This window comes from Periplaneta americana, chromosome 13 (genome assembly GCF_040183065.1).
Source record: "Periplaneta americana isolate PAMFEO1 chromosome 13, P.americana_PAMFEO1_priV1, whole genome shotgun sequence".
In the NCBI taxonomy this organism is placed as follows: Eukaryota; Metazoa; Arthropoda; class Insecta; order Blattodea; family Blattidae; genus Periplaneta; species Periplaneta americana.
In genome coordinates, this window is record NC_091129.1 from 127,211,389 (window position 1) to 127,237,195 (window position 25,807).

The 25,807-nt window shown below is 36.3% G+C and overlaps 1 protein-coding gene across 1 annotated transcript in view; it reads left to right on the forward strand.

Annotated features, from left to right (window-relative positions):
• The first annotated feature begins 15,288 nt into the window (after positions 1-15,288).
• The window catches only part of LOC138712410 (F-box/WD repeat-containing protein 9-like), a 57,352-nt gene continuing 46,833 nt past the window's right edge, over positions 15,289-25,807 (forward strand). Inside the window, exon 1 of the mRNA XM_069844181.1 lies at positions 15,289-15,321. Coding sequence (XP_069700282.1) covers positions 15,304-15,321 — 18 coding nt within the window. The 5' untranslated portion in view covers positions 15,289-15,303. The remainder of the gene's footprint in view (positions 15,322-25,807) is intronic.

A 25,807-nucleotide genomic window follows, 5' to 3' on the forward strand; every position in this document is an offset into this window, starting at 1 on the left:
CTATCTGGTTCTCTCAGTCCACTCACAGTCCAACCAGGCCTCTCTCTGTTCTCCCAGTCCACTGTCTGTACTGATATTTCACTGTCTGAATTCTTAGTCCACTCTATGTCCTCTTAGTCCACTCTATTTGCTCTCAGTCCACTCACTGTTCTCTCAGTCTATTGTATGAGCTCTCAGTTCATTCTCTGTCATCTGAGTCCACTCTATGTTCTCTCGGTCCACTCAATGTTGTCTCAGTCCACTCCATGTACTCTTAGTCCATTCTATATCCTTTCAGTCCACTCTCTGTCCTCTCAGTCGTCTCTATGTCCTCTTAGTCCACTCTATGTCCTCTCGGTCCACTCTATGTCCTCTTAGTCCACTCTATGTCCTCTCAGTCCACTCTATGTGCTCTAAATTCACTCTATATGCTCTCAGTCCACTCTATGTCCTCTCATTCCACTCTATGTCCTCTTAGTCCACTCTATGTCCTCTCGGTCCACTCTATGTCCTCTTAGTCCACTCTATGTCCTCTCGGTCCACTCTATGTCCTCTCGGTCCACTCTATGTCCTCTTAGTCCATTCTATATCCTTTCAGTCCACTCTCTGTCCTCTCAGTCGTCTCTATGTCCTCTTAGTCCACTCTATGTCCTCTCGGTCCACTCTATGTCCTCTTAGTCCACTCTATGTCCTCTCAGTCCACTCTATGTGCTCTAAATTCACTCTATATGCTCTCAGTCCACTCTATGTCCTCTCATTCCACTCTATGTCCTCTTAGTCCACTCTATGTCCTCTCGGTCCACTCTATGTCCTCTTAGTCCACTCTATGTCCTCTCGGTCCACTCTATGTCCTCTCGGTCCACTCTATGTCCTCTTAGTCCATTCTATATCCTTTCAGTCCACTCTCTGTCCTCTCAGTCGTCTCTATGTCCTCTTAGTCCACTCTATGTCCTCTCGGTCCACTCTATGTCCTCTTAGTCCACTCTATGTCCTCTCAGTCCACTCTATGTGCTCTAAATTCACTCTATATGCTCTCAGTCCACTCTATGTCCTCACATTACACTCTATGTGCTCTTAGTCCACTCTATGTGCTCTGAGCCCACTCTCTCTCTCTCCTCTCAGTCCTATCTGGTTCTTTTCTGTCCGCTCACAGTCCTACCAGTTCACTCTCTTAATTGTCACTCTACACTATGTCCTCTGAGTCCACTCTATGTCCTGTCAGTCTTCTCTATATGCTCTCAGTCCACTCTATGTGCTCTTAGTCCACTCTATGTGCTCTGAGCCTACTCTCTCTCTCCTCTCATTCCTATCTGGTTCTTCTCTGTCCGCTCACAGTCCCACCAGTTCACTCTCTGAATTTTCTCTCTACTCTATATCCTCTCAGTCCACTCTATGTCCTGTCAGTCTACTCTTTCTTCTCCGTCCACTCTCTCTCTCATCTTAGTCCAATGTGGTTCCTCTCAGTCCACTCTATGTGCTCTCAGTGTATTTCTTTTCCTGTCATTGGGGATTATATGATCTTGTTTTGCAACAATTTGCATATCTGTCATACTCATACATATTTTTTTGGAATTGCATTTATTCGGGTTTCGAACCCGGGTAATAATTTGTTTGTTGTACAGTTCTTTGCCGTACGAGTATCTTGAGCTGAAAGCATAGTGACATTGCGACTCTGGTGTTCTGTCTGTAAACTACGTCCACGATTAAATACAGTTACAACTTATTACCACAGTCTAAGACATACAGTCACGAAACTTCAACACTTTTTCTGCCAACATTCGCGACACTAGCGCCCAAGCGGCAGGCAAGGCACTGGCCATAGTCTCGTTCAGCCAGCACGTGCTTTAAAGGGATGCGAGATGTTATAATAACGTTTTAATCATACATCGGAATAAAGGCAATGTGTGGAATGACGAAAATTGCAGTAACAACAAGTTTAAATCTCCGAATTTGTCGTTCTTCAGATTCCCTAAAGACCATGAGAAAATCATAACTCAGGAATAACCAATAATCCACGTTGTAGGTAGCCTACGTATTGTGTTCTATAAAACATTATTATTACTTATCAGTTACCTATTTGTATGTCAGGAAGGAGAGTTTAAATAAAAACAAAGTAAATACCTGTTACAGTATATTATTTTTTTTTGTAGAAATCATATGTGTAAATGTGTAACCATTCCGATTTTGGATAATGTATCTACAGTTTTTAATGCAAGTAATTCCATACTTTTTGTATTCGTGTTTTTTTTCTATATATTTTTCAAAAGTTGAACGTTATATTGCATTCAAGTAGGGATCATGGTGTTAATTTTTCAAGAATTCATGGAGTATTGTAATCCTTTTGCAAAATATTCACTTCTTGAATAAATCCAGACTGTGTCGATAGATTTCTGATGTGTTGGTGTAGATTCATGTGGCAGACGTATTAAGTTCTCAAGAGCATTTTTAAATTTAATATAAAAAGCAATCTTTTCTGTAATAATTTGCATGACTGCTATTGGTGTTGATTTTACATTCCCAGTGATTATTTGAGCTGTTCAGAGCAGAAGTGGTGTAAGTCAAAATTAGGTAATGAGATTTAAAGTAAATATTCTGTAAAATACAGCGCAAAGTAGCAATTAATATATCCTTCGTGCTATTCACTGACTACTAATAGTTTAAATAAATTCAATATTAACTGCTACTTTGCGCTGTATTTTAAAGAATGTTTACTTTAACCCTCATTACCCATTTTGACTTACATCACTTCTGCTCTGAAAATAAAATTAGGCCTACATTTTCTGAGTTAATTGAAGTCACAATTTTTTCAACAAAATTGTGTGTTCATTTATTTGTTTTCACCTACGTCATATTAACAGTAAGGGCATGTAAATTACGTATTATATAGATAGGATAAGTTAAAATTAGGCATTATGTGTGAAAACTGGAAATGTAATGTAAAATGCGGTAAACTTGCCATAAACATTTAAACCATAATATCAGCACTATTTGTCACTCAAAATAATAAAGGAAATACCGGTTCTTAAGAAATGAAAAATAATAAACTTCATAAATCAATGTCTGTCATATTAAGGTTTAAATCTTCCCCTTTTTTATTTTCAAGTTTACCTCAGCGGCCGAGTTTACCCCAATTTGCGGTATGGAAAATAGTTAATTTCTCAGGAAATAGGGAGAGGAGTTCACCACGCAATGTATACTACAATTTTGAAGCTACTAATTTTGACTCTTCTCACAGGAAATATAGAGTTCTAATGATTCATAAATATATTCAGGAATGAATTTAATTAACCATCCACGTACGAACAATTATATTATTTCAAACCATGATACGTTCCATGATTCAGTTGTAAGGAGCAGAAAGAATTACGTTTATTCTCAGCTTCTGAAACTTGTACATTAACTGCGTGTGAAATTCTTCTAGGATTCTAAATTAAAATTAATAAGAATCATATACACTTACTGTATAGCATAAAAATATAAAACAAATTACGCAAAACCCGTTTTCTGATATGTTATCATATGTCGTGTGCACACTTTTAACTTGCCTGCCGCTAGAGGGCTACTGTCGCGCCAGCTGTCAAATGTTGGCATATTTTATACGTATGAGTTGCGTGACTGTATGTCTTAGACTGTGTTATTACCTTTTCAAATACATGATGGCAGCTTTTCTCTCATCGCTATCGCTAAGGAGTGTAGTGTTGGCTCTCATGCATACATGCTTAATTTGATTTACGTAGTAGCCTTGCGCGCGTCCGCCGTGACAGTTCACCTTGGCAACAGTTTATTGGATTATACTTAAATTTAAACAGTTACAATCCAATACTAAACGACAGATATTAAGCAAATAATACATGTAAATCTCGGTTAACAAAAACAAAAGTATTTACAGTATGAAGAAAACATGAAATGCAAATAACTAGTCACAGATTAGTAACAATAATACAACAACTGATGAGGGGCTAGACCTACGTTAAGTCAGAATTAGGAGCGAGTTCGTAATGATAATTGATATGAAATAATTTAAGAAGGAAGACCAAATATACAATATGCAAACCAGTTAAGACCTATTAATTAGTAAAATACTTATGGAGTGTTTTGAATGCTACCAGTATTTATTTCTCTCAAGAGTGTGGTTCTATCCTGAAAGATGTCAATATTGCTCAGTTTATTATAGAAGGAACAGATTCTAAGAAGTGGAGAGTACTTATAATAACATGTCCTAGCATAGTTTAAATTAAATGTTTTACTGGTCCTACAGTTCTCTCTTGGTACATGTATTGCTATCCTGGACAGTAGATGACTATTTACAGAACTTGTTAATAAATTATGGAGGCATTTTATATCAATATTATTTCTTCTGTGTTGCAAACTTTCAAAATTAAAGAGAGACAAAAGAGATGAGCACGAGATATTACTTTCATTATTCCAGGAGGGATAGTAACCAAATGATTTAAGAAACAAAAATCTGATGAATCTTTTTTGAACACTCTCAATTTTGTTAATATATTTAATTTGATAGGGGTTCCATACAGTACTGCAATATTCAAGTTTTGATCTAACTAGTGAAAAAAATAGAATTTTTAAACTATCTTGAGAGGAGAATTTTGTGGTATGTCTATAGATACATCCTAGAAGTTTCAGCGACTGAGACACAAGTTCAAGTATATGGCTGGAAAAATCCATATTATAAGTGAATACTATGCCTAAATCTTTTACCTTGTCAGTCATTTCCAGGAATTCCCCACCCATTGAGTATCTGTAAGCAAAATAAGTTTTTTTCCTAGTATATATCATATAATGACATTTATTTAATTTGAAATACAGTTTATTCTTCAGTGACCACTCGTATAACTCATTTAGATCTCTCTGAAGCAAGTGACAGTCATTAGCTGTAGGACAAGATTTAATAATTTTGACATCATCAGCATACATTAAACATAGTGAGTTTGATATCGAGTTCGGTAGGTCATTTATAAATAATAAAAATAAAAGTGGACCCAGATGTAGAAATGTATTGCGAAGGAACTTAGTGAAGTATTGAAAAAGAAAATTACAGACAACAATTGCGAAAACAGATGGAGAGTTCTGGATAGAAACTACAAGAAATATGTGGATGGGAAAATTTCAACAGGAAATGAGAGAAAGTTCTTTGCATATGCAGAAGAAATGGATGAACTATACGGACAGAAAAGGAATATACGGCCAGAAGTATTGTTATCGTCAGAAACAGTAGTGCCATTGGAAGAAGAATTAGCAGAAACACCAGAAGTAGCGACCGTAGAGAACAATACTGGGCGGGGCCACATGACAGCTAGGAAGAAAAGGAAGAGTAGTGTTGTGGAACAAATGAGGATTGATAGACTAGAATACCAAAGGAAGCGACTTGAACAAGAAGAAAGGAAAATTGCGTTGTTGGAAAGGCAATTGCTGAATGACAGTGTGGCCCAGAACGATGAATAACGTCTTCTCTGTTTCTTAGCTACCTGTTGATGAAAGGGATATATTTTAAAGTCAATTTGGTTTTTCTATAGCATGCAACACTGAAGTTTCTAACTTTAAATTTTTTCAATTCTTTGCAATTTTTTTTGCTATTTTCTGATACTGTTTCAAGTAAACTGACGTTGAATTCTTCACATTCCAAACTACTTTCCCTCTTTTTCCCATTTTTTTAGTTAAAACCTCCAGTGTCACGTGCCGTAGGAAACCTTCTGCTTTGTGAATGTGCAATTGAAGGGTGTAATCCCAAAAGTCGCCCAATAGATTGAGCCATTTTTATGATTTATAGATAATATGATTATATTTGAGACCTCATCATATTTTAAGCGTGTTTCTTCCAGTCATTGTCCTGTAGTTTGTGTTATTGTGCATGTTGCTTGAAAACTCGCTGAGACCAGTGGATTACATAAACAAGCCCAATCCTTCCTTAAAAATTTACTTACCGTGTTTTGGGATCACACTCTTCAATTAATAAAAAAAATAGGGTACCTATTAATGAAGTTAAGTTTCCATTTTGCATTTGTATATAGGCCTATTTCTTAAGGGTTTTTGTAATGTTAAAAGTTTAATTGTGGTAAACAGAGTCACAATTCTCCCAGGGGTGATATCTAATTCAATATATTACTGCAAAATTTATTGCTGTTCATAATGAAAAAATAGGAAAGGTTGACTGTATCCGTGGTGATAATTCTCCTTTACCAATTTTGATTCAACGTGAAGCACATAAATTTTGTAATAATATACTGAATTTGATAATAGGCCTATCACCCTTAAGAGAATTGTGACTTTGATTGTTTGATTGTTATTTAGGATAGTGATGTTCTTGTTCCTTGTTGTTGTTTTTTTTTTTTTTTTTTTGCATAAGTTAGTCACTTTTGTATGTATTTCTTTATTTTTTGTTATTTGCCTTTGTTGTTCACTGTTTACTTTGTGTTGCAGTTGACGAGTAACTTCATGGGCTTGAGACCACGGAATTTAACATTAATTTCGAAAAAAAAAAATTGTGATAAGTAGGCTATATAACATTTAGCATTTTATCGCTAATTACTTTTCAAATAATCGTAATACTTTCGTATAAGTTGGAAGCAATTTTTACGTGAATTAAAGCATAGTACAAGTGATATTATTTTCTTTCATTCTGCGCCTACGGTCACTAACATTTAAATTATACAGTGAGAAAAACCTTTCTGCGTCAACAGATCCATAAGGAACCCAGACACATTTCAGTACAGCAGATGTTAATTCAGGGTAATTCAACATGAGAGCTCGTAATGCCTCAATCACGACAACTTTAACATTGGAAGTGTTGGATGATTGTTCATAAGTATTTATTTCAAAGTAACAAATGTTACACTGCCATGAGTACTACTATTTATTTCAAAGTAACAAATGCTACACTGCCATGAGTACTTTTTATATGCTTGAGGTAACATTATCGTAATCATTCCTGTGAGTAACATTCATCTGTACAATATTTGCTGGGTTGAATAATTCATTTAGGCCGGTATTCATAGTCGAGATAAGTCTTACTTATATATAAGTCGAACTTAAATCGTGTCTCAATTGCAGATTTCGGTCCAAATAAGTCATACTTATTATAAGTCGTGATTATTTTATAAGCTTTACTTTACAAAGTCTGACTTCATGAAGTCGAACTTATTGCAATTCATAGTGACTCAAGTGCGACTTATGTTATGAAATAAGTTGAACTTTATCAAGTCAAGGGAACCTCTGACTTATGTCAGTTTTAACCTAAAAATGAATAACGTTTATAAAGAACTGGCCAAAGAAGTTATTGAAATGTAGGAAATTTGCACCCAAAAGCGTTACTTGCGAAACATCACGGGTCACTTTCAATTTTATAATGATCTTGAATTCAAAAGGAGGTTTGGTTTTTGCAAAAGGTTTTGGAATCAGTACTTTTGAAAGTGGAAAGAACTCTTGCAAAACCGAGATAGCGAGGTTTGCCAGTTCTTCTAATTACTATTTCTTGTTCGCTTGAGATTTTATGCCATGGAAAATTTTGAAATAAATGTAATGATTTTAAAATATAGCCATAACCGTAGTCTATAAGTATATGAGGTATTTGTCGGCCTAGGTAGCGTAGTTGGAATAGCGCTGGCCTTCTGTGCTCGAGGTTGCGGGTTCGATCCCGGCCTAGGTCGATGGCATTTAAGTGTGTTTAAATGCGACTGGTTCATGTCAGTAGATTTACTAGCATGTAAAAGAACTGCGGGACAAAATTCCGGTGACGCTGCAGTTGCAAGCGTCGTTAAATAAACCATAATTTAATTTATATGAGGTATTCAATATGTTGGTGAGGTTAGGTTTCTTTAATATTCATGAAATTTCAGTATTAGTAAGATTAAACACCTTTATCCAGTCAATTTAAATTAAAATATTATGTGTTAATAAAATGAATTTAAAACAAAGCCTTCTTGCTGTCATACTTACAATTGGCTTTAAGAAAATGCAGAAGTTCATTGCCGCCCTCACATAAGCCTGACATCGATCCTTATCCTGAGCAAGATTAATCCAGTCCCTAGCATCATATCCCAAACTCCCTCAAATCCATTTTAATATTATCCTCCCAACTAGGTCTTTTCCCCCCAGATCTCCCAACTAACACTCTATACGCATTTCTGCTTTCCATACATGTTACATGCCCTGCCCAAGCGACGCTGATATAACCTCTGCAGTTGCGAGCGTTGTTAACTAAACCATAATTTAAATATTTTTAATTTTTCTCTTTTTATGAATAAAGAATCCTGTTCCAAATTGGTGTTAGGCCATTCTCATCTAACCCCCTGTACTCCCAGAAAGTCTATTCTATATCTAGCTAGTTCTTTTGCTACTAATGTCCTGTTCTGTAAAGACTGGTGCCATTCCAAATACCAAATCTCATAATCTTATTCCTTTGCCAAAGAATCGATCCCATTTCGAGGCTTATGTTGGGGTTTCGTAACAAGCTCTTTTTTATTGTAATGGGTTGTTAGTCCTTCGCCCAACCCTCAAACTGGAGGACCACCCCTTATCAGCTGTCCACGACTGCTTATTCAATATATTTGCAGCTACCCTTCCCGGTGATTCATTGCTTCAAACGAGTGTAGAGCTCAAATTGTCAAATGTAAGCAGTTATGGAAATATTGGCTTGATACTTTAAAATTTATAGATACAATAGAGCCGACAAAAGGACGGGAATTAATGTAGTGGAAAGAATGTTTGAGGTAAGGCAGGTAAGATTTCCTTATCTGTTGGTTGGTTTAAAAAACAAACTCGACAATGTCTCAAATATAATTTATTGTTGCCTGTGCAGTGCTTGACAATTCGAGTTCGGAGAAAATGACAACTTACCAGTAGATGATCCAAACGTACCTAATGGCTCTTCCATATGAATCTGTGCCTGTTGCATCATCTGCACAGCAATCTTCGGTTTGGCTTTCAGAGAGAACTGATTAACATAGTGTTTAGGAGGCATGATGATAAAATGTAAATGAATTTCACAATTAGTTTTAATGTACTTCACTGAAGCAAAATATTTATTCTTTTATGTGATTTACCAAAAACATTTAAAATTTAGATGATTTGTAATATCAACAATGAATACTATGAAGTTTTAAACAATAACCGATTGAAGTAATTTATCTGGATTTCATTATGGACAAGTGGTATTTGTTTGTGAGCTTCCGATCTCAATTGCATTATTGACCTGTAAAAATAATAATAAATTCACTCTGTTCCTTCAAAACTACATTCCTGCACTTTCTTGTGTGATCCGCTTATGCTGCTGGAGTATCTTCGCTGTTTGAGCTGGACGGCCAGCAGTAGAGGGGGATACGTCATCGGAAGGATTTGGTGCAATACGTGCTCCCTCTATTTCCTCTGCAAACACAACTGCAAAGTAAAAAATATGTACACTATGTCAACTAGCTAATTATGTTGTGTAGAATTTATTCTTCCTAATTCTATCACTTGTTAGGTATAATTACCTATTACGGACTCGCTTCATGTAAATAAATATGATTTGATAATTTTCTTTATTAACAAATAATAGCTAATAAGTAAGAAACAAATTACATGTTCAAGAAAGAATGTCGAATGTAATACTGCTTACCTTCTAGTTCACTCGCAATCCTATCGGAGTCAACCGCTTCCGGAACTTGGACCATTGTGAGAGGGATTTACTAGAAGACCACCTCGTGTAGCCATCACTGTCTGCCGTTCATTGGTCAAAACATTCCGTTGGTGGCATTTGATGTTCGTCCATAGCTTATCCGTAGTTGTTTTCCAAATCGCTGTAATTATTATAACCAAATTACAATAAAATTTCGCATAAACGAACTTCATAATTTCTTTCTTTATGTTATAATATACACTTTTCAAAGAAAATATTGTATTAAGCTTATTTACATGTTCCACAATATGTATCAACGAATTGAATTCTTCTGCAATCATCTGTCTTCAAACAACTGCGTCGATCTTCTTATTCTCTACAATCTTTGAATATTTTAGAATAATCTCCTTCAATACAATCATCTTTCTGTACATAACTGAAATATTTTCTTTTCTTCTTTCGGTACATTACATCAATCATTTTATTGTGTCGTACAGAGGCTATGCATACAAATTTAGAGATAAAAGAAAATCGACTGTCTGATTTACATTGTCGTGACAATGGCCTTGCAATTTCTCATACCAATAAGTTCGACTTATTTGTATACACATAAGTTACACTTATTGAATGAAACTTAACAAAGTACGACTTATTAGCCGACTATGAATACCGTAATCATATAAGTTCAGATTTTCCAATATAACTTAACAAAGTCATACTTATTGAAAAAATAAGTCACCGACTATGAATACTATTGATACTACTGTCTTCGCGCTACAAGTTGGCGTGGGGAGTAGATAGGCAGGACGGGGGAACTTTGCGCTACACTCTGACCTGAAAACTTCCTCCACATACTTGGCTACAAGGGAACGGAGTCAGACATAAAAGATTCCGCATCTTCGGTGCTGTCGCTATGACTATCATTATCACATTTTTAAACATTTCTGGAGTATGATCTCTCCATGATAATCGTCTGTTCCACTCGTGTATATTAATTCGAATCTCTCAACAAAGCCATTAGCCCCACCGCCCCCATCCTGATGAACAACAATGAGTGTTCTGGACACATTTACGGTAGTCAAAACTCCCGTAACATTTTTATCGTGCCAGAACTTGGGAAACGTTAAATTGGTAGGCATATCTATCCGCATTTCGTCCAGATACAAAATCGGTTTTTCCACTTTCCTAAGCTTTCTTATTTGCTGTAGATATCTTCACGTATTCTAATTTACAGTGTTTTCCTCAATTTTTTTTTGCTGCACATTTCTTCCACCTGAAATCCTTTTTCTTCAGTATTCGTCTTAATGTTGTCTTTCATTTCAAATAAATTTTCTCTTGTAAAAGAGTAGACGTTTGTTGCAGCTTGGTATAATTTTTTTACTTGTTATTTAACGACACTGTAATAACTACTAGCTTCTTCAGTGTCGATTGAATTGATGATGGCGAGATGGTATTTGGCGAAATGAAACCAAGGATTCGCCATAGATTACCTGACATTCGCCTTCCGCTTGGTAAAACCTCGGAAAAAACCCAACCAGGTAGTCAGCGCAAACGGGAATCGAACTCACTCCCGAGCACAACTGCAGATCAGCATGCAAACACGCTACCTCCTGAGCTATGCCGGTGGCCCTCTTTCTTTTTCAAATAAAAATTCTCAATTATATCTTTTTTGTCAATCTCCCGTCGAAGTCATCTACATTTGCGTTTCGGTAGTCTGGACGTTTACATTTTTTTTTCTCCCTCAGGTGTCGACAACGCACTTTCTTCTGTGCAGTCTTTTATTTCATTCCTTATACGCTGTATTGTTCTTATGGATAGATTAGAGTACTTTTCTACCTTTGCTGTAGGTTTCGTAAGAGGAATGCAAAGGCACTGTTGTTCTTTTTCTTCATCACAGAATTATTTTGCAGTTCTAATAATATTCCTTTCTTCGCTATAGATTGTCAATCCTTGTTTCCTCTTTGTCGACATATTTACAAAAACAAAAAACTGCTATAAACCTAAATAACAGTATACAATAACATAAATTCTATTAACTATGTTATTATCAACACTATTAACACGAAAAGCAAAGGATAACTAAAGCAATACAAGATTTGTGGTATACTGAAAACAATTGTCTTGTTGAAACTAATAAAACACTACAGTAAAAACCCCACTATCATTTTCACAAAGTCGCTAAGACTCATAGACACGTGCAGTAGATGTTTGTGAAACAGGAATATTGCAGTGAACAGCGCGGTGAGCATGCGCAACTGTTTCCCCTCTGCCCCGTCTAAGTACTTCAGCCGCCTTCTCCTGGCGTGACAGCAGTACTTTGGTTACTGAATATTTCAACAATTGCCCAGTAATTGAAAACGAAGGAAGAACTTATCCAGTGCAGGAATATTTTCTTGAAGACTGTGTGCAGATGCTGGACTTCATGCCACTATATAACTGTCGAAATAAGGAGGAGGACGATAGTGAAGAAGATGAAAATCTGAACAAGGTAGTGTCTGAGCAGTATTCAGTAAAAACACGAAATGCAATAGCTCAGCTGAGTGAGAAAGTTGTCAGTTTTGAGCTGATAGAAGAGTTGCTGAAGTACATAAAATCACTGAACATTGCAGGTGCAATCCTGGTTTTCATACCAGGACGGCATCTTATCTTTGCACTGATGCAGCACCTTCAACAGTATCCATTTTTTAGGAAGGCTACATTTTTGTCCCACTTCATTCACAATTATTACTAGAAGATCAATGCCGTGTATTTGAGCCAGTGCCAGAAGGCGTAACAAAGATCATCCTGTGCACAAATATAGCAGAAACGTCTATCACAATTAATGATGTGGTGTTTGTGATAGATAGCTGTAAAGTCAATAATGTGACAAATGCAACTGTTTGGGCTTCGAAAACCAATCTCGAGCAACGAAAGGGCCGTGCAGGCCGAGTCAGGATTGGTTTCTGCTTCTACTTACTGAGCAGAGCACGTTGCGAGTGCCTAGATGAGCACATGACGCCAGAAATGTTTTGTACACCCCTTCATGAGTTAGCTCTCTCCATTAAGCTTCTGCGTCTTGGAACAATAGAACAGTTCCTTAGTAAAGCAATCCAACCGCCACCTATAGATGCCATTGTAGAAGCAGAGAGCTTGCTCAAAGAAATGAAATGTTTGGATAAAGACCGTGAACTTACTCCTCTGGGTCGTATATTAGCAAAACTGCCGATAGAACCAAGATTAGGCAAAATGATGATACTTGGCTGCATTTTCTTTTGTGGTGAGTCATTGGCAACAATGGTTGCCAACAGCTCGACATTCCCAGGAGTGTTTACAACAGGAATGTGCAACAAAGTATTGACCTATCAACAGAAGAGGTGAAGGAGAAAAGAAACTGGCCACTCTACCCCAGTATCTCCTGGCTTAGTTGCCTCATTAGTGATGCCTTATCAGTGTCACTTATAAATCCCAAGCTGTCTTCAGACAGTTGACTAAACATAACAAAATGTACCGTTCTACTTACTTCTTCTGTTTCACTAATAGAGCCACTATCACAGTATTAGGGAATTGTTTTCAATCCACTTCTTGTGCTTGGCTGTGCAGCGGCACAAACTGCTTCACCACCTCCTACCACACAGTCCTTGGTTTGCAAAGTCCTGAGTTATATCTCTAGAACAAATAAAAAAATTGGCTGAAAGTTGTATTCATTATTTTGTGTTTAATAAAGATTATATCAAAAGAAGTAGTATTTCTACTTACTTTTTCTTCTTCTTCCCAAATAGTTCCACTATCACATCATAAACGGATTGCCTCGGATATATTTCTTGTACTTATCCCTATACCAGATAGGCTGTAGACCTCGTTTCTTATCTGGTCCCATTGTCTATTCTCTGCTGTTCTTCATATCAACTTAATTTCCACCATATTGACTTTACTGATAGCATTCTTTGTTGCTGTCTGTCTCTTATTATCTTGGTCTCTTTATCTACCTCTTCTCTACCAAATAAGCATTGACTCAAGGCATAGCAGTCATTGGTGGTCTTCTGTGCTCACTTGCATGCCTCTCCTTGTATAGTCGTGTCGCTGTAGTTCTTGGGGGTAAAGGAACGTGATAGTTTGTACAGTTGGGGTACTTAAAACATTTTCATTTGTAACTCTTTCAGTTAGTTCTAAATTATATTTCATTTCTGGAATCTCCAAAAGTGATTGTGGATGTAAAGGTTTTTCTGGTATGGAGTAAGGGTTGTAATTGTCTCTCATTTCATTTACATATTGTAGCAAGCCATTTTGTATTTTCAGTTGCTTGTTGTAGCTTCTGTAACCTGCCCAATATTTGCTTGAAGATAATCTTATTAATTTTTCATACTTGATTAGGGCAAAATCTGTTAATTTCTTTTCTAATTGAGCAGTTGTTTGTGATAATTTTAAGGGCTATAATGGGGGTGGATTTTACAGTTCCTGTTATACACATGGCCTGTTCTGCACCTCTTAGGCCTGTGTTTTGGCTGTTATTAAGTGCTTCACATCCATATGAAGAGTTTGCGGGAAAAATGATGAATGTCACATTTCTGTTAAGGATTAGACAATGATCTAATTGAGTCTATAACTGCAAGGTGTAGTGCTGTTTCTATAGAAAATAAAGGAAAGGATTACTGTATTCGTGGTGATAATTCTCCTTTTTACCATTAGATAATGATCTAATTGAGTCTATAACTGCAAGGTGTAGTGCTGTTTCTATAGAAAATAAAGGAAAGGATTACTGTATTCGTGGTGATAATTCTCCTTTTTACCATTTTCATAAGAACAACATTAAATTTCGTAGTGATCCATTGAATTAGATAATGATATCAACCTTAACTGTGACATTCATCGTTTGAAGCTACCACTAATATGACCTTCATAAGCCACTCTCAAGTTGACTGAACTTATATTCTAGTTTCACCAATTTCAGTGGCAAAAACACACAAAACCATTATGTATTATTTTGAAAGAGCTGCGAGGGCAGCACATGAGCTGGCTAAACCCTACGCAGTCATACTAAATTGCAATAGTACCGGTAGTCACCCCATCCACTACTGCTACCACGCATTATTTTAGGAGGAGAAGGACCGCTGTTACCCAACATGTGGCCACAAGGTGCATGACGAGTGCTGAAGCCGTTTGATGACTTTAATCAGTTTCTTGTATTGTTCAGACATCTCTGTTACAGACTCGCCGTTTGATGACTTTAATCAGTTTCTTGTATTGTTCAGATATCTCTGTTACAGACTCGCCGTTTGATGACTTTAATCAGTTTCTTGTATTGTTCAGACATCTCTGTTACAGACTCGCCGTTTGATGACTTTAATCAGTTTCTTGTCCTGTTCAGACATCTCTGTTACAGACTCTGGTTCAGCGTACATTGCTGACTAGCTACATATTACAATAATCAGACTTCAGATGTATAGAAACGATTGTTCTTCCTCTGACACATATCATCAAGTGAGAGGTACTGCCTGAAAATAGATAATATACATATCAGTCAGAACCTCAATCAGAGGTAATCTGTTAAACACAAATATGTACAACTTTCAGTCATTTTTTTATTTGTTCCAAAGGCCTGGCTCGTGACATCGGAGAGTGGAATGATACTGATAATGGTGAGAGGAATTGAGAGAACCCCAAGAAAACCCCCTTGTGCCTGTTTTGTCCACCACAAATTCCTGCATCATCTAGATGGAGATTAAACCCAGGTTACCATGATGGAAGGCAGAGATGTAAGTTGCAATTTTTAATAATAGAAATATGTACAAAAATTCCTCGGTTAAAAAACAAGGTTGAATCTAGGTACTGGAGTAAAGTGTATCTAGTAACAAAGTGAATTGAGTATAAATTTCAATAAAAAGTGGTTCTATTTTTAAAGAATACAACACAACTACAAGAACACAAAAAATACATCACACTAACATACGAAAACAAAAACACAAGATTGCAACCTCATTCCAGAAATTAAATTACAACATCGCATACAGAACAAATAATACTCTACAAAAACATCTCAACACACAAACAACACAAACAAATACAACCACACAGGCTTATACAAACTCAAATGTAACACCTGCAACAACTTGTGCATAGGACAGACAGGCAGATAATTTCAAACACGTTACAAAGAACATATCACAGCCATAACAAAATTACAAAACACTTCCACATATGCAGAACACATCACAAATGCTAACCACACATACAGAGACATCAACACAGACATGGAAATTCTACATATCCAACCAAAAAGCCAGAAACTAAAAACACTAGAACAATACGAAATATACAAACACACAAAAACACATCCAAATGAAATTCTCAACACACAATTCAATTTCAGAACACACACACACTCTTCGACTCCACATTACACTACATAAACACCCCCCCCCCCCCCACAGGAAACAAAACAAAAGGCGCCAAGACCAGTAACAACCAGTTCTGATTATGGCCAATAGCAGCCCGAAACATATTAACAAGGTAACATAAAATTTAACCAGCAGCGGATTTTCAGGGGAAGCAAGGGAGGCCGTGCCTCTCCTAATATTTTACCAGAACACAATATGGCAGTAATAATTTCAGCTGAATTAAGATCACAGACAAGTTACAGCAAAGGACGAACATTTTTCCTCTTATATTAATTTTACTATTCGACTAAGATGTAAGTTACCGGTACGTAAAGTCGACCACATTCAGTTGGTGATGGCCGCTAACTATACTGTAGATAGTACAAATAATTCGTACTGAAAAATAACAGATAGCGCTGTAACCTGTATAGTCGACATCTAGAAGCCTGCAGTGTCTATGGGAGAACGGGAGAGAGGAGTCGGCTACATGACGCTACTCCCCGGTAACCATGACAACAGCAGTTCAACCAATAAGATAGCTGGTTAGAAGAGTGTTTAAACTTGACTAGAACGCGCGAGGGGAGCCGATTTGGAGACGTCCTACCCACCGCTGACAACTGTACTGCTTATAGTCACGACTGGTTTCGGCTGTATTGGGAAGTTCTCTCTCTTTCTCTCTTCGTAGTTTTAGAAAATTGAGTCACGTGGTGTTAGTTTTCTCTCCCTGTGTAAAAGTTTTCATTTATGTTGTTAGATTTCCTCTTGTTTGCGGGTGTTCTTGTTATTTTATTCTTTTGTGTTACGAGATGTATTTACTTATACAGTATTTTAAATATATCGAGAGTTTAGAAACAAATGCAGATTTGTCTTAAGCTTCTTCTAGTAGCAGTTATTCAGTATGTTGTGACCTACTTGATCGGTTTGTGAAGAAAGAGGAACGTCCACTTAAAGTGCTGTAAAATTAGACTGTGTAATAGTAATGAGCAAGACCCGGATTCTTAGGTTCGAATCAATTTTGTTGCTATCTCGTTACTCTCGAAATATTGCTTTTCTTGTTTGTTTTATGTAGCAAAGAGTAGCATTCTTAAATTCATTGTGACCTAAAAAGACCTAATTCGTAGGTTAGGACTTAGAGTGTCCCAAAGAGAGAAAATCTTTACGAAGCCGTTGTAATAATATTAACAGTATATTGTTTATTTTTATTTTTTTCCCCGTAAAATCATATAAATTCCTAAACATAAGATTTAAAATCCTAAAACATAAATTGGAAAACCTAATTTTAATTTCTTAAAACCTATAAATTCTGTGCTTGGTAATGAGATGCATCACAGGCCTTATATTTTTATATTCTCATCATTCACGTCTTGGCCTCCTCAACTTTCAAAGCCACCGTCCGCTACTGAATTTAACACGTGAAAGACACATAATACGTTTTCCAAAGTGATATAGTGTTAAAAGTTGTGTAATCAAGATGAAAAATAAAATTCATTCAGAGTCATAAATAAATAAGTAATGGAGAATATTAAACGAAATAGAAATGCCAAGTATGCTGTCCTAACAGATATCCTGCGAATGATAATATCAATGTGTACTTTTTGTCTTCTTGAAAAGTAGAACCTTCAGTTAGTTATCTAAAGATAATTTCCTCAGAAAATAAAGTAAAGTTTCGGAATTCACTGTTAAAAACATGTGAGATGTTTTTATTTAAGTAATATCACCTTGATTTGAGGATGGCATGTTAGTGAAAAATAATGAAATCGACATGCTGCACAGTAAGATTAAAGAAGTTATTACAAGACTTCAGCTCATAATGCTGATGTTAGAATTTTCACTTTCACTCTTTATGTCTTCATAAAGTGTCCTGTCTTCGTTAATACCATCAGCATTGCTTAAACCATGTTTCTGGAATTATATAACCACAATTTAATTTTTCACCGATTGCTAAGACATCTTCATCTACTTAAAAATTTATAAATTGTTGGTCTCTTTGAGCTAGCTACCACAATCATCTCTCACAAAAGTAGGAAGTGCTGGTTTTCTCTAAAAATAGTGAGTAACACCATCAATCTTCATGTTACATATTTTTTTCTAACAGGGTAGTAGTTTTGGTGGATGTGCTGCTTTCTGCTGAATATTTGTTTTCAGTAGTTTGATTACATGATGTCAACTACATGCGAATTTGCCAGTAGTTGTAATATCATAACTAGGGCCAGGATTTGTATGAAAATGCATACATTTACTGGCTAGTTGAAAGTCCTGCAGAAACATTTTATGCATCTTTTGAATGACTGTGATGATAAATATGCAAAGTTAATCATGCATATTTTTGCATATTTCAGGCATTCCTGCATATAATAGACTTTGTGCGTGTATTGTAGCATGTTTACAGGATTTTGTCCCATAAACCTCCAAATTTGCATATTTTGTAAAAAAAATTAGATTCTGAATTTTTATTAGCACAATATTTTTTGGTTAACTGTACTTGATGGCTGGACATTCTTTACATGTGAAGGATAGCTATGGAAAAACCAAAACAACCTGCTTTTATTGCATTAAACTACTGCACAACAAGAAGCATTTCCAAACACCCCTACCTACCTGATTCCAACACCCATTATCTCTGTTTCACTTATTTTCAGTTGGTGCACCAGCAGTTCAAGTGTCAAGTCATAGCCCTCTCTAGTCATGGCCTGGCCCACACTACGTGGCAACGTCGGACAGCACGTTAGTTGCCGTCCTATCCTGCTGCATAGCTGTTAAATGCGAGAAAAGCAGTAGGCTACATCGTTTTTCTATTTCAAAGGAAAAGTAATTACTTCCTGAATCTTTAGTGAGTTCACTAAACATTATGCGATTCACCTTATTATCAGTTATGACACACATTGTTTTCCAATCCACATGTATTTGTTGTAAGATATCTTTACATATTTCTGCTGAATCTGGCCCTGTAAGTTGTTTCACCGCAACAAGTCTTATCAATTTTCACTTTTTTTAAATTACCAAAATGCAGCAAATTAAACAATTTTCCAGTACAACACTTTTCGCGAGATCATCTGTTTTATTTGCAGCGATCCCAAACAATCGTCCATTTTTGTAGCCTACAGTTCCTTTTACTCGAATTTGATACACGTGAATCTTCACAATATTTTCACTCTCTGAATACTGCCTAACATGTTTCAAGAACTGTCTATTCTCAGATTTTGAAGGAGGAGATACTTTAAAGTTTAAACAATGAGGAAAATTTTCTTAGATAGGCTATCGAGGGTGCGGTAATGACAAGATGAAGTTCAGTCTAATCATATCCTAACACTTGGCATTCTGGATATAAATTAAAAAAGAGTTTATAATTATTGAGGATACATCGTACTGTCGCCCTGAGTGGCGCAGTCAGAATAGTGCTGGCCTTATGTGCCCGAGGTTGCGAGTTCGATCCCGGCCCAGGTAGATGGTATTTAAATGTGCTTAAATACGACAGGCTTATGTCACTAGACTTGCTGGCATGTTAAAGAAATCCTGCTGGACAAAATTCTGGCGATGCTGATATAACCTCGGCAGTTGCGAGCGTCGTTAAATAAAACTTAATTTAATTTACATCGTACTTAGGTTTTTCGTAAATATTATATCAAACTTATAACATAAAAGATCAAACTTTTTAAGCTGATTTCATCACAGTTCTCATCGTTTTCAACAACAATTTCAAACTTTGTAGCAAGGCAGTAATTTGAGATACAACAGTGCTTTTGTTATTTGTATCTGGTGAAACGCAACAATCACAAAAATCTATTAGAGATGGAAACTGACTTCATTCTGTGAGCAAAGAATTTCTACAGCTATTAGCAAGTTAAAGGCTCTCCATACTAAAACTTCATTCGATAGACGTTCACCATTCATGTGCATTTCCACACTAAAATCCCTGTTTATTCTAATGCTAACAGTTATTTTAGGAGCATTAGTTACATCTAGTTCATACACTGTTCAACAAGATTCGTTTTTAAATAGTGACCCATCTTTTTTAGATAGTTTCTTTGATACATTATCCAAAAAATAGGAAAACGCTACACACGGTTTTCCTTGTCTGCCTCTCTCTTTTCATCCTCATTTCGGTTTTTAAGGCGATTGTCAATTTCTTCTCTCCTCTGTTATGGATTTTTCCATTTGGTTCCACTCACACTGCTTAGATATGAAGGAAAATTTGGAAACACATTCGGAATTGGATGATCGTGTTTACGAAAATTCGTTTTTTCGTCCTTGTCGGTGTATTTCTCTACAAAGTTCAAGTCACTTTTCCTGAAAATGTTCCTTTCATACCACAGATCTGTTGGTTGGTGACCAGTCTGCACATGGAACCCAACGAATACATTTACTGCATAGTTTGGGATCTCTAGGAAACCGGAAACTACAATATTATCCTTCTGCTTTTATTGTTTTATCGTAGTTACGAGGGGGCTCCAGGAAATAACGACCGTTTGCGCATACCCGCCGCGCAGCTGACTCCCCTTCCTTGTTTGAAGGTCAACTGGCTTCCTTAACATGTGTTCTCATAATGTTGTGAGTTCTGGTTGCAACAAGTCGCCATTGTGCATTTTGTGTTACTTCAAAATGAACGACGTGATTGATAATCCCGCCGACTGTGAGGTGAGGAGTGTGATTCGATTTTTGAATGCCCGACATTTGAAACCTGTAGAAATTTACCGGCAATTGAAAGAAGTGTATGGTGATACTGTAATGAATGAAAGAAATGTGAGAAAATGATGCGAAATGTTCAACAATGGGCGAACAAATGTCCACGATGAAACTCGACTCGGACGCCCATCACTCATCACAGAAGACCTGAAGACTGAAGTGAACGATAGAATCTTGCAAGACAGGCGCACATCACTCGACGAATTGCTGAAAGACTTTCTGGGTGGTACGCGTTTTGGAAGTGATGAAGAGTTGAAGAAGACAGTGAACACCTGGCTTAATGAACTGGCGGCAGAGGAGTATAACACGGGAATTCTAAAGCTAGTGAACAGATACGACAAATGTTTAAATGTAGGTGGTGATTAGAGTCGGGCAAACAGCCTCTTACTCCCGCTCGTCTCGTAGGCGAGACTGGCTGGCCGATAACGCCAGTTCCGAGAATCGTATTCTCGAGATTGGCACTCTCGGGAACGAGGAATACCGGGTCCCGGCCTGTTATCGCACGGCCGACTTATCATTACGAAATGCGTACATTGACTGCCGACTTAATTGCCGCTCATCACTGAAATTCGTGACTCTTTCTGAAAAATATTAATGTTCATGAAGTAATTTAAGAAGACACAGCAGTGTGGTATGCAATAATACAGCACATTATGATTGTCGACATTCTTACAGAAGTCACACTATTTTAATGAACTATTTATTGCCTTTCTGGAGAAGCAAAATAATGCAGCACTTTCAGCCGTTACCTAATCCTAAGCTAGTCTAAAACAATAACAAGTTATGGTTGGAGCTATGATATACTTTCTCGCTATCAGCATTTCGTTGACATTGCATATTTAATCATTCGATAGTGTTTTGTATACGCTATAGTAATGGATAACACACGACTGTATTATTATATTGCGCGTTCACATCTGGATGTTTCGTTGTTATGCAACGGCATCTTCATCAGCATGGGTAATTATTGTGCTGTGTAAGGACGAAATAAAATAATTAATAGTTATTTATATTATTATAAAGGACCAAAGACTCTGACAAAAGATATTTTTGTTTCCCAACTGATAAAATGCTGCATGTGAAATGGAAACACTTTTGCAAGAGGAAGGACAGAATTACGAAACAGAGTAGATCCTTTCACAAATTGATCATAATTACTTACAAATGCATTTTAAGGAACCCGGAGGTTCATTGCCGCTCTCACATAAGCCCGCCATCGGTCTCTATCCTGAGCAAGATTAATTCAGTCTCTACCATCATATCCATTTTTATATTATCTTCCCATCTACGTCTCTGCCTCTCCAAACGTCCTTTCCCTCCGGCCATCCAACTAACACTCTATATCCATTTCTGGATTCGCCCATACATGCTAGATGTTCTGCCCATTTCAAACCTCTGAATTTAATATTCCTAATTATGTCAGGTGATAGTACAATGCGTGCAGTTCTGCGTTGTGCAACTTCCTCCATTCTCCATCCCTCTTAGCCCCAAATATCTTCTTAAGAATCTTATTCTCGAACACCCTTAACCTCTGTTCCTCAAAGTGAGAGTCCAAATTTCACAACCATACAGAACAACCGGTAATGTAACTGTTTTATAAATTCTAACTTTCAAGTTTTTTGAGAGCAGGCTGGGTGACAAAAGCTTCTCAACCGAATAATAACAGGCATTTCCCCTCATATTTATTCTGCGTTTCCTCCTAATTGTCATTTATATTTGCTTTATCATAACAACAGAGAATAAAAGAGGGTTATTATTATTATTATTATTAAATTAGTTACTTTACGACGCTTTATCAACTGCTATAGCTATCTAGCGTCTGAATGAGATGATAATGCCAGCGAAATGAGTCCAGGGTCCAGCGCCGAAAGTTACCCAGCATTTGCTCTCAATGGGTTGAGGCGAGAAACCTCAGCCAGGTAAAGGCTGGTTCACAATAAACCGGGAACGGAAACGACAACGAGAAATAATCTATACTAATAATAAATCTGTAAGCGAAATTTTTCTGGTAATTTTCGCTTTTCCAAAAATAATTGGTGTTAACATATATAATTAATTAATCATCCTGAAACCGAAAATCGCTTTTTTGAAATTTTTGTTTGTATGTCTGTCTGTCTGTCTGGATGTTTGTTACCTTTTCACGCGATAATGGCTGAACGGATTTCGATGAAAATTGGAACATAAATTAAGTTCGTTGTAACTTAGATTTTAGGCTATATTCAAAATACTTTATTTAAAAGGGGGGGGGGGTTATAAGGGGGCCTGAATTAAATAAACCGAAATATCTCGCTTATTATTGATTTTTGTGAAAAATGTTACATAACAAACATTTCTTTAAAAACGATTTCCGATAAGTTTTATTCCAGGCAAAATTTTGATAGGACTGATATTTAAGTCTGTCTGTCTGTCTGGATGTTTATCTTTTCAGGCGATAATGGCTGAACGGATTTCAGTGAAAATTGGAATATAAATTAAGTTCGTTGTAACTTAGATTTTAGGCTACGTGGCATTCAAAATACTTTATTTAAAAGGGCGGTTGTAAGGGGGCCTGAATTAAATAAACCGAAATATCTCGCTTATTATTGATTTTTGTGAAAAATGTTACATAACAGAAGGTTCTTCAAAAATGATTGTCGATAAGTTTTATTCCAGGCAAAATTTTGATAGGTCTGATATTTAAGGATATAAAAGAGTTTTAAAATAACAATACAATACATTTTCACCGCCGCCTCAGATTATAGCGTCGTTGTTCCGTAGCTGCTATGTGCAAACTATTAAATTTTTTAGTAGGAAGAAAAACAAATTTATTCGTTCTATGGCAGTAGTGCATAGGAGATCGTGAATTCTTACATTTTTACACAATCAACTCTATTAATTTGGAGTGATTTATTAAAGGATGCATTCAAGACTAATTTAGAAAAATGTTAAACGAGTTTTATTTGCACCAAATGAATGGTCTCTGGACCAAAATGATAGCATTTTAATTATTTAAATACAATTTAAATTAAGTAACATATTAAACGATTTATTCTTCTATCAAACACGAATGTTCCCTGGACCCAATGTTCTATTTTAATTATGTAATTACTTTATATTTATTTCTAACGAGTGCAGCGGAGCACACGGGTACGGCTAGTGTTAAAATAAATGTATTTAAATGTGAACATTCACAATTAACGAGAAGATTGCCGGAGCCCGGAAACGGGAACGTGAAAGTTAATTGTGAATGCTCACATTTAAATGTATTTATTTTAACAATATTTCCGTTATCGTTGTCGTTTCCGTTCTCGGTTTATTGTGAACCAGTCTTAACTTGTCCCAACCAAGATTCGAACCGGAAGCCGATCGTTTCACAGTCAGGTGTGCCAACCGTTACTCTACAGCGATTATTATTATTATTATTATTATTATTATTATTATTATTATTAGTATTATTATTATCATCATTATATCATTATTATTATTAGTATTACTGTTATCATCATTATCATAATCATTAGGATGATTAAGATTATGATTATCAGGATTATTATGATGGTTATTATTTATTACTGTCTTGTAAGTTATCATTAGGTACAAGTATTAGAAATCTGATTAATTCTTAATTTGTTATTCTTCGTTCCTATAACATAGGATAATTATTGTAAATCATATAGGCCTATATAATTTTATATTGTAACATGGTTAGAATACAATAATGATTGTTCTGTAACAATAATTTATAACGTGCACACCAATAGAAAGTGTAGTTTTCTATAGTATAGGCTGGTTCACAATAAACCGGAACGGAAACGAGAACGGAAATAATGTTAAAATAAATGTACAGTATTTAAATGTGAGCATTCAGAATAGTTAATTGTGAATGCTTACCTTTAAATACATTTATTTTAAAAATATTTCCGTTCTAGTTCTCGTTGCCGTTTCCGTTCTCGGTTTATTGTGAACCAGCTTTTAATATTTTCATGTTTCATATCATTGTGTTACAAACAATTTTTTTATTTAGTTGCTATAAAAGATAGCCTAATTACTATAAAGTGTAAACCATCTTGGACTATATAGCCTCATTTTCAACCACCTTTATTAAAATACCAATTAATACTATCCGTACAATAACGAGTTTTCATGCATTGAAGGGTTCCGTACAAATTTTACGGAACAAACGTTTGAGTCATGAGTCCTGCGCTAACAGGTTAACTCGCCGTTATTCGAGAACCAGTAAAAATTTTGAGTGGCCATCACTTTTAAAAGTAATTTCCATCCTTTCTCAACATTTCTCTCGCTTTGACCCCCCATCTAACGTGAAAAACAAAAAAGTTTTCAGCCTACAAAGGTGAAGTTGCAAATGTCTATTCTGAACACATCAATCTCCATCGAAGTTAATATTTTTTTTCTCACTTTCCAAAAAATATTTTCAGTTCGATTTTTTTCCTATGTTTTCCTTAGACATTGAGCTATCAATCCAAAAAATTACAGCGCGATTGATCAAGTATTATAGGAGCTACGACATGATATATATTTAAAGAACCGGGAAATGTATAAGCCAATGCTTCCTATAGGAGCGCGGCCCGAGCGATATCGCTTGCTTATCAGTACTACAGTCCCGTCTAGACCTCCGAGACTGTCGGGAGTGATCTAGTATCGGTAATCTCGGGACTAAGAGAATCTCGTGTTCTCTATCAATGAGTCATTTGGCTACATTCGGTACCCGCGCACTAAGCGAGACTGTGGAGATTACGCAACCGAGAACGAGCGATAATATGAGGCAGTCTGCCCGACTCTAGTGGTGATTATGTAGAGAAGTAAAGGAAGCTTCAGTTATGTAACAGACATTGTTTTTTCAAATAAATATATATTTTTTAATTATAACAACAAAACGGTCGTTATCTCCTGGATCCCCCTCGTACTTAAGCAGCTCGGCACTACACATACCTACATCTATCTGGCATGGTTATGAAAAATTTATGTTATCACAGACATCATAACAACGGAAATATAGGCTCAAATGCACAAGTGAGGAGAGTGTCTTACACTGAAACACATGGTACATTGCTGAGCTGATAGGACAGGCTGCGGCATTGCCACACTTACCAGGACCAGGCCATGACTAGAGAGGGCTATGGTCAAGTGCGTGATTTTGTTGTATTTTGTGTGCATTTCGTGTGAATGCATTCGTTCATGATGC